Below are 10,728 nucleotides of genomic sequence, written 5' to 3'. Positions count from 1 at the left end.
CAAGGCCATCAGACTGTTAAAAAGCCACCACTAACATTGAGTGGCTGCTGCTAACATACTGACTCAACTCTAGCCACTTTAGTAATGGAAAAATTGATGTAATAAATGTATCACTAGCCACTTTAAACAATGGCACTTTATATCATGTTTACATACCCTACATCGCATATGTACGGCATGTACGGTACTCTATACCATCTACTGCATATTGCCTATGCCGTTCAGCCATCACTCATTTATATATTTATATGTACATATTCTTATTCATTCCTTTACACTTGTGTGTATAAGGTAGTTGTTGTGAAATTGTTAGGTTAGATTACTTGTTAGATATTACTGCATGGTCGGAACTAGAAGCACAAGCATTTTGCTACACTCGCATTAACAGATCCTTCAGGTTTTGGGGCTGTCACCTGGCAATACGGACTTTCAGCTCCCTCCAAATATTTTCTATTGGGTTCAGGTCTGGAGACTGGCTAGGCCACTCCAGGACCTTGAGATGCTTCTTACTGAGCCCCTCCTTAGTTGCCCTGGCTGTGTGTTTCGGGTCGTTGTCATGCTGGAAGAGTCAGCCACGACCCATCTTCAATGCTCTTACTGAGGGAAGGAGGTTGTTGGCCAAGATGTCGCAGTCGTCCTGTCCCCTTTGCAGAAAAACATCCCCAAAGAATGATGTTTCCACCTCCATGCTTCACGGTTGGGGTGGTGTTCTTGGGGTTGAACACATTCTTCTTCTTCCTCCAAACACGGCGAGTGAAGTTTAGACCAAAAGCTCTATTTTTGTCTCATCAGACCACATGACCTTCTCCCATTCCTCTTCTGGATCATCCAGATGGTCAATGGCAAACTTCAGACGGGCCTGGACATGCGCTGGCTTGAGCAGGGGGACCTGGCGTGCGCTGTAGGATTTTAATCCATGACGGCATAGTGTGTTACTAATGGTTTTCTTTGAGACTGTGGTCCCAGCTCTCTTCAGGTCATTTACCAGGTCCTGCTGTGTAGTTCTGGGCTGATCCCTCACCTTCCTCATGATCATTGATGCCCCACGAGGTGAGATCTTGCATGGAGCCCCAGACTGAGGGTGACTGACCGTCATCTTGAACTTCTTCAATTTTCTAATAATTGCGCCAACAGGTGTTGCCTTCTCACCAAGCTGCTTGCCTATTGTCCTGTAGCCCATCCCAGCCTTGTGCAGGTCTACAATTTTATCCCTGATGTCCTTACACATCTCTCTAGTCTTGGTCATTGTGGAGAGTTGGAGTCTGTTTGAGTGTGTGTAAAGGTGTCTTTTATGCAGGTAACGAGTTCAAACAGGTGCAGTTAATACAGGTAATGAGTGGTGAACAGGAGGGTTTCTTAAAGTAAAACTATCAGGTCTGTGAAAACTGGAATTCTTACTGGTTGGTAAGTGATCAAACACTTATGTAATGCAATAAAATGCAAATTAATTACTTAAAAATCATGTGATTTTCTGGATTTTTGTTTTAGATTCCGTCTCTCACAGTTGAAGTGTACCTATGATAAAAATGACAGACCTCTAAATTCTTTGTAAGTTGGAAAACTTGCTAAATTGGCAGTGTATCAAATACTTGTTCTCCCCACAGTATATGGCAAGTGCAGAACAGGCAACTAAAGATAGAATAACAACTCACAAAATACCCCAGGAATATGGCTACATAAATATGACCCCCAATCAGACAACGATAAACAGCTGCTTCCGATTGAGAACCAAACAAGTAATCCATAGACAAACTCCTAGACTAGAAAAACCTCTAGACAATACAAAAACCCATAGACAATACAAAAACTAAACAAAACACCCTTGTCACACCCTGACCTAACCAAAATTATAAACAAAACAAAGATGTGGGCGTGACATTCTCTATACTCCATACTATTATTCTGACATTTCACATTCTTAAAATAAAGTGGTGATCCTAACTTTACTGAAATAGGGAATCTTTTCTGAGATTAAATGTCAGGAACTGTGAAAAACTGAGTTTAACTGTATTTGGCTAAGGTGTATGTAAACTTCCGACTTCAACTGTAAATATACCCGTCAAAAGTTTGGACACACCTACAGATTCCAGTTTAAAAGTATTTTCTACATTGTACAATAACTGTGAAGACATCAAAACTATGAAATAACACATGGAATCACGTAGTAACCAAAAAAGTGTTAAACAAGTCAAAATATATTTTAGATTTTTTGATTTTTCAAAGTAGCCACACCTGGTGGTGTGTTGAGACATTGTCCTGTTGAAAAACAAGTGTCCTACAGCACACAAATTCACCAATAAAACATTGTCTGATGAAATTAGTTTAGAAAGGGGCACAAGACAGTGAGGTCCCCCGTTTTTCCTGTTTGCTCTGGCAAATGTGTAACAGTTTTCTAGGTGAGAAGGAGAGTCGAACCAAAATGCAGCGTGTCTATTGCGATCCATGTTTAATGAAGAAACACACTAAACACAAACACTACCAAAACAATAAACATAACGAAAACCGAAACAGCCTATACTTGTGTAAACTAACAAAGACAGGAACAAGGACACTAAGGACAAATCACCCACGACAAACTCAAAGAATATGGCTGCCTAAATATGGTTCCCAATCAGAGACAACGATAAACACCTGCCTCTGATTGAGAACCACTTCAGACAGCCATAGACTTAGCTAGAACACCCCACTAGCTACAATCCCCATACATACACACCAAATACAAAAACCCATGCCACACCCTGGCCTGACCAAATAAATAAAGATAAACACAAAATACAGATCTGGAAGAGTCTGGTTGACTGGCTGCTCCATGCTGACTGGCTGCAATGGCTGCCCCATGCTGACTGGCGGCCCTGGCTGCTCCATGCTGACTGGCGGCCCTGGCTGCCCCATGCTGACTGGCGGCCCTGGCTGCTCCATGCTGACTGGCAGCCCTGTCTGCTCCATGCTGACTGGCGGCTCTGGCTGCTCCATGCAGACTGGCGGCTCTGGCTGCTCCATGCAGACTGGCGGCTCTGGCTGCTCCATGCAGACTGGCGGCTCTGGCTGCTCCATGCAGACTGGCGGCTCTGGCTGCTCCATGCAGACTGGCGGCTCTGGCTGCTCCATGCAGACTGGCGGCTCTGGCTGCTCCATGCAGACTGGCGGCTCTGGCTGCTCCATGCAGACTGGCGGCTCTGGCTGCTCCATGCAGACTGGCGGCTCTGGCTGCTCCATGCAGACTGGCGGCTCTGGCGGCTCCATGCAGACTGGCAGCTCTGGCGGCTCCATGCAGACTGGCAGCTTTGGCGGCATCCTGCAGACTGGCAGCTCTGGCGGCTCCTTGTAGACTGGCAGCTCTATGCAGACTGGCAGCTCTATGCAGACTGGCAGCTCTATGCAGACTGGCAGCTCCTTTCAGACTGGCAGCTCCTTGCAGACTGGCAGCTCCTTTCAGACTGGCAGCTCCTTTCAGACTGGCAGCTCCTTGCAGACTGGCAGTTCTGAACAGGCGGGAGATTCCGGCAGCGTTGTAGAGGCGGAAAGCTCTGACAGCGCTAAACAGGCGGGAGACTCCGACAGCGCTGGAGAGGAGGAAGGCTCCGGCAGCGCTGGACAGGCGAGGCGCACTGTAGGCCTGGTGCGTGGTGCTGGCACTGGTGGTACTGGGCCAAGGACACGCACTGGAAGCCTGGTGCGGGGAGCTGCTACCGGAGGGCTGGGGTGTGGAGGTGGTACTGGAAAGACCGGACCGTGCAGGCGCACTGGAGCCCTTGAGCACCGAGCCTGCCCAACCTTACCTGGTTGAATGCTCACGGTCGCCCTGCCAGTGCAGCGAGGTGGAATAGCCCGCACTGGGCTATGTAGGCGAACCGGAGACACCGAGCGCAAGGCTGGTGCCATGTAAGCCGGCCCAAGGAGACGCAATGGAGACCAGATGCGTAGAGCCGGCTTCATGGCATTAGGCTCGACGCTCAATCTAGCCCGGCCGACACGCGGAGCTGGAATATACCGCACCCGGGCTATGCACCTGCACTGGAGACACCGTGTGCACCACTGCATAACACGGTGCCCGTCCGGTCTCTCTAGCCCCCCGCCCCCCCCCAAGAAATTTTGGGGGCTGCCTCTCAGGCTTCCTTGCCAACCGTGTTCCCTCGTATCTCCGACTCCTCTCTCCGGCTGCCTCTGCTCTCCTAAGTGCCTCCAACTGTTCCCATGGGAGGCGATCTCTTCCAGCCAGTATCTCCTCCCAAGTGTAACAGCCCTTGCCATCCAAAATGTCCTCCCATGTCCATTCCTCTTTACGCTGCTGTTGCTGCCTTTGTTGCTTCTCCTGTGGCTCCTGCCTGTTGACACGCTGCATGGTCCGTTTGTGGTGGGTGATTCTGTAACGGTTTTCTAGGTGAGAAGGAGAGTCCGACCAAAATGCAGCGTGTCTATTGCGATCCATGTTCAATGAAGAAACACACTAAACACAAACACTACCAAAACAATAAAAGTAACGAAAACCGAAACAGCCTATATTTGTGTAAACTAACAAAGACAGGAACAAGGACACTAAGGACAATCACCCACAACAAACTCAAAGAATATGGCTGCCTAAATATGGTTCCCAATCAGAGACAACGATAAACACCTGCCTCTGATTGAGAACCACTTCAGACAGCCATAGACTTAGCTAGAACACCCCACTAGCTACAATCCCCATACAGACACACCACATACAAAAACCCATGCCACACCCTGGCCTGACCAAATAAATAAAGATAAATACAAAATACTTTTACCAGGGCGTGACAAAATGAACCGCTTGCAGACAAAATTAGACAGGACACAAGCAAAACAGGTGTCAGTATTGGAAAATACCAAATAAACGTAATACCAAATAAACTTATTTGCAGATGATTCCCTGATATTCCAGACCAATATTGAAAACTCAATAATACTCTAAAATCTCAGGAAATAATTTTGGATTGACCAATTCAGATATTTTCAAAATACATGTGATTTAAAAGTTTTATATCACAACATTTTGATTTGAAGTCAGAGCAATCTTGAGGGAATCCTATTTGAGTCAGAAAATGATATTAATATGACAGGTAAGCCATACAAAACCTTGCAGAGAGCCTATCCAACTGACAATCTCTTAGAAAAAAATATAAACAATGGCAGAGTCATGTCTGAAGTGTAAACTAACAATGACTCAATAATCCATGTCGTCTGAGTATGTTATGAAGTCCAAAAGTAATATGCGGAGATAGAAAGTTGGCTGTCAGAAGTATCACAACGTGAATTTACTTTTAAACAGTCTGTCTTTGTATTTCCAGACATGGCATCGGAGGGTGCAGCGAGATACCCGATCGGTTGGACGATACTTTTCTCGTCAATCATCTTTAAACAAAACGCATACTTTCAAATTGGAAATCAACCAATCTTCTGCCATTAACGCAATGGAAAGGTCAAATTCATTCTCTTCTAAATATTGAAAGTACGTGGGTGATGGAGAGAAAGAGAATGGTGTCGTTTGAGGCCATGTGGCGGAAAGTGATGTGGGTGCTGAGGATGGGGTGTGTGCTAGTGGGCAGGTGTAGTTGATGTTTACATTATGTAGTCATTTGTATGTGCATGTGTATGTTTTGTATTGTTTATAAAATATCAAATAAAAATACAATCAAAGAAATAAAAAATATTGTCCCCATGATGTAACTGAGCCAAAGTCTCCCTCGACTTGAAGAAGTATGATGCATAATTTAGTTCTTATGGTCATTTTAACAAGTCTATGGAATGTTTAAATGGAATGCCACAAATGTTGATTTCATTTACTATAAGCGCGTACAACATAGAAATATGACCTGTCATGACGTTGGCCTGGGGGGTAGGTTTATGACAGTCATAAATACCTCTTCCCCCCTTTTTCCTCTCTCTACCCTACTGATGTTACATTTGCAGAACCCATGGTTAACATAGAGATTCTAGGAACACCAGAAGGTGGGGGGAAATGAACTATATTCTGGTAATCCAAACAATTGAACATATGCGGTGGTACTTAATGAATATGATGTCAGTTTGATTGTCATCTGATACATTCTCATCAATGATAAAATGACATACTCTACAGTGGAAAGTCTACACATCAGAGTTATCTGATTCACATGGAATTGTTGTTCAATTTAAATGTTTGAATTTAAAATTATTTGTGATGGGATGAAATATGATTTTAGCTTCTAAAATGTGAGATTTGGGTTTTCATAAGATAGGGCTCTGCTCAATCAGTGGCCCGCCCCTGTGAAGGGACATGGGCTATAAAACTTTTCAAACACGCCCTCCTCTCCTTTCCTATATAAGCCCTTGACAATATAACCTCCTGTTCCGAGGACGTCAGGTCGACGGTCCTATGTCAGAATGGTTCAGATAATAACTACAGAACGTCGGCCAACATCAGCGTGAGCTTTGGTTGCGAATGGTATGAACTTTGAACTCTTATTCACTACAGAAGTGATACCTCCTAGCCGTTGAGTTAGCAACAGCAGATGCAAACGAGGGTTAGGAAGGAACAGACAGAGTATCCCATCTATCACCCAATGACGTTACTACAACGTATCCAATTGACAATCAGAGACATTCTTGAAAGGACTCGGTTGGGCAACACGGCCTCCCATCTACCACCAACCTACCGAAGTGCAACTCAGAGTAAATATTTATTGTATATTTCTTTTCCAAATGGGTGGTAATTTAGAATGCATAAAATACTGTATTTACGATAGCACAGCTTCTTCAGTCTTCCAGCTCTTTCACTCAAACCCAGCCAATTTTCTTTTGTGTAACAAGCTGTCATATCTGTTCCGCCCGCTAGGGATGTTTTCCTTTATGATGTCATTTGTATTCAAGTTATGATTGAATTATGTGTATGTGTAATTCTGTGCGATTAGTTAGGTATTTAGTAAATAAATAATTAAACCCAATTTTGTATTGCTGGTTCAACTTGTTAGCCAGGGTTTGTGCATATAACCAAGAATTAACAACTTTCAGATGAGACTGAATTAAGGTGACGATTAATATTGACTGCTATTGATGTAAAATATTACTAGGTCTTTAAGAGTTTATTCGGAAGATAACAGCTCTATAAATATTCTTTCATGGTGCCCGACTCTCTAGTTAATTACATTTACATGATTAGCTCAATCAGTTGATATTAATTACAGAGAAATTATTTCATAGAATGTCATGTCATATCGCTTAATCAGGCATAGCCAAAGACACGACAGCCCTCATCAACTTCCCTACTGTCAGCTTTCCTACACACTGGCCAGGTGACATGTGACGTGCCGTCATGTCTCCTGAGGTTGTGGGTTATGGTCCAAACAGAGCATGGACATCACCAAAACAGTTACTCCAGCACAGCTATCCTATTTCCCATTAAAACAAGCCTTTGGGTGACCAAAACATCCCACATAATATATTTTCCCAATAAAATGCATAGAATTTGAGAAAATGTCCCTTTCTCTCATATCTAACTATCAGGACGGCTAAAGGACAGGCCACAGCAACATACAATTATGTCATACATTACATCATTTTGTGCTCACTTGTATATGTTTTCGTGCTTTTGTGTGCAGCGAGACTCCGAGGAGGGGAGTGGCTGTCAGTAACTCAGGGATAAATAGAGAGGCAGAGCTCAGAGTTTGACAGAAGGCTGACCTGACAGGATCAAGCACAGGACCAAGCAGGAGCAGGAGGACATCAGCATTTAGTTTTTCTATTACAAATGGAGGAACACAGAGATGATCAATATTGTTTTCAAGTCAGAAACTCTTCTTGCAGAAAGGCTTTGCTATCGACATCTAGCTACATAACACTGTACATCTTTTTCTCGTTGATTTCAGCATTAACAGTATTTTTGAACATACTCGTGATCATCTCCATCTCTCACTTCAAGCAGCTCCACACTCAAACCAACCTGCTCATCCTCTCTCTGGCTGTGTCAGATCTCCTGGTGGGACTGATTGTGATACCAGTAATGACTGTAGCAATAATTGAACCATGCTGGGTTTTTGGGGAATATTTCTGTGTGTTTCTTCTCTACATTAATTGTTTGTGTACTTCTTTATCTCTGGGCAGTTTGGTCTTGATATCTATTGACCGCTATGTTGCTGTGTGTGATCCCTTATTGTACCACTCTAAAATAACAATAACAAGAGTGATCTGTTGTATGTCCATTACCTGGTGTTGTTGTATCATATACGATGCTGCTATTATAAAAGACATTGTAAATGTACAGGTACCGAGTAGGTGCTTGAATGAATGTTTTACTGGTGACGGATATATGTGGGGTAATATAATTGACTTTGTAATTACAATGGTTGTCCCGTGCTCTATTATTATAACACTTTATATGAAAATCTTTGTGGTGGCCACATCACAGGCCAGAAAGGTATTTTTAAAAGAGGCTGTCAGTGTGTCTGGTGTTAAAACTGTACTGGCAAATAAGTCTGAGAGAAAAGCAGCAAAAACTCTGTCTATTGTTGTTTTCACCTATCTAAGTTGTTGGATTCCTTTTCTATTTTCTTTTTTGTTTTTTTCTTTCTTAAGTGACAATTTATTATCATTCATCATCAGCTTTCTGCCACTTGCTAATTCCTTAATTAATCCAATAATTTATGCTTTATTTTATCCATGGTTCAAAGTGACGGCTAAACATATTTTATCTCTCAAGTTAAGGCGTTCATAGTTCCTATGTTTTTATTTCCCAGTCCGAAAAACATAGTTATGTTACACAATTGTTCCCTGACAATACAGAGATTAATGTGGTGTTGATACAGAATGATTTGTCTAGATTGGATTGGAATGACTTGGAAAACGTATAAGAAGCCATCAGCTTGTTTTATAAAATACATTGTAGTCATTGTGGGTTGTATATTCCAAAAACCAACGTCTGTTGTTGTTCCATGTTATTTAATGATAAATAGTATGTAAGGATTCTAAAAGTACATTTTGAGAACGAGTCATTATGTATGTTTAACATCACCCTCTAGTGGCTCGATTGTTACACAACACCTTTAGCAAGTGTACTGAATTTTAAATGTTCAATACTACATGATATCAGATAACGTCCAAGTCTATCTCAATGGCGTATGTAAGTAGTTGAGGGTAAAATGCACAAATATGCAATTGTGTACCACTACAATGTTCAGTAATAAACCATTTGAAAGGCATTTACAGGTTGCTCACCATTTATTATTACGCACACATTTGCTAAATGTTACTGGATATTATGACATGTATTAATGACTACAAAATGCTTTTTTGAATCAACTCAACAGTGCAGGACACTGTAGCAGACACTTCAACCTCAGCATACTGGTTATGAACTCTACCAATACTCTCACTACATCACTGCTGCCAGGTCAGGGGTCATACCAGAGCAACTCTCAGAAGCCGTTTTCTCTGAAATATTATAGAGATTGGTAACACTTTATAATAACACCTTGCAAAACATTTTCTTATAATGGATTAGTAAATAGTTTATTAATAAGTAATTTATCATTACTCCCAAATTAGTTTTAGTAAGCTAGTTATTCACACATTTATACACTTTTATCGTATGTAATAATGATTAAAAAATTCATGAAATGTTTAATAAATGTCATTATCAACCATTTACTAATCATTAGTAAAGTCCTTTTGCAGACCATAAACACATGACTTCCTTCAGCACAGACTGTTTCAGAATGAAATGATTCCTTAAATAACCTCTGTGATGTTAAACCTCCTCTGTTAATACTTTAACAATTGATATGTTCTAGATCATTTTGAGAATTGTCAATTGAAAGAACTGTTGCGGCCGCCATGGCATTTGTCTTTATATATATTTTTATATATATTGTTTAATATATTTCACTGTGACCTGATGCTGCTGACTATCAGGCAGTGTGCAGTCTGTTACTGAGTGAGTGGTGGTGGGGAGGGGGAGGGCCGAGTGTGTTGAGAGCACACTGCAGGTGAGTCATGGAGACAGAGCAGCATTCACATACGTGTTGTCAACTTTTTTCCAGTGGTAGGTAGGCTACTTAGATTGTCATTATGGAGACACCTATTTTCAGTCCTTTTTCCATAAAACATTTAACATGCTAGAACTGATAAAACAGCAACAAAGCACTGGAAAATTACTTTAGGCGCTCTCGAGTCTTTAGAGTAATTCACTCAGAGATGGTTTACAGTAAACTGTTTTCTAATGTCGACTTTTCTAATGGATAAACCATATCAATCTAAGGATCTTACACATGCTCAGTTCTTGGGTCTCGAGCTTTGCATGAGTTGACATTTGAAATGGAAGTTATGAAACTCCCTTGCCTGCTTGTGTTATGGGAAAAAGTCCACAATGAAACTGGCATTAAATGGTTTCGAGGGCTTTATCACATACACTGTATATACAATTGGCTACCAAAATAATGTTTGATATATTTTCATAAATAACATTTTTATAATTTTATTCATACCATTTCATTCTTCCACTAACTATAGTCCCGACACAAATCTAAGGTTGCTGCCCAAGCAGGCTGGTCGTTCGTTCTATCGGTTTGGTTGCCAGAGACGAGACCCAGTTAAGTATTTTTGTTCTGTATTTGTGGACACGACCCAGTCATTAATTCTAAATGTTCCATAGCCATACTGGTTTTCAATGTTCTTATCCCTTGCTTGCTAGCTAGCCAACTACAGCTAACTTACAGTCACGTCAAACAGTGCAGCCAG

The 10,728-nt window shown here is 41.9% G+C and overlaps 1 protein-coding gene across 1 annotated transcript; it reads left to right on the top strand.

Annotated features, from left to right (window-relative positions):
* Nucleotides 1-7,744: 7,744 nt before the first annotated feature.
* On the top strand, nucleotides 7,745-8,707 carry LOC149972886 (trace amine-associated receptor 13c-like). The gene has a single exon (XM_090216382.1). The coding sequence runs from the start codon at nucleotides 7,745-7,747 to the stop codon at nucleotides 8,705-8,707; it is 963 nt and encodes a 320-aa protein (XP_090072508.1).
* The last annotated feature ends 2,021 nt before the right edge of the window (nucleotides 8,708-10,728 follow it).

This window comes from Oncorhynchus mykiss, chromosome 22, assembly GCF_057628025.1.
Source record: "Oncorhynchus mykiss isolate SJ-2025 chromosome 22, ASM5762802v1, whole genome shotgun sequence".
In the NCBI taxonomy this organism is placed as follows: Eukaryota; Metazoa; Chordata; class Actinopteri; order Salmoniformes; family Salmonidae; genus Oncorhynchus; species Oncorhynchus mykiss.
This window is presented reverse-complemented; position numbering and strand designations above follow the sequence as displayed.

Excerpts from the sequence above, each read along its gene's own strand:
- LOC149972886 (XM_090216382.1), top strand. The coding sequence starts at position 7,745 with ATGGAGGAACACAGAGATGATCAATATTGTTTTCAAGTCAGAAACTCT.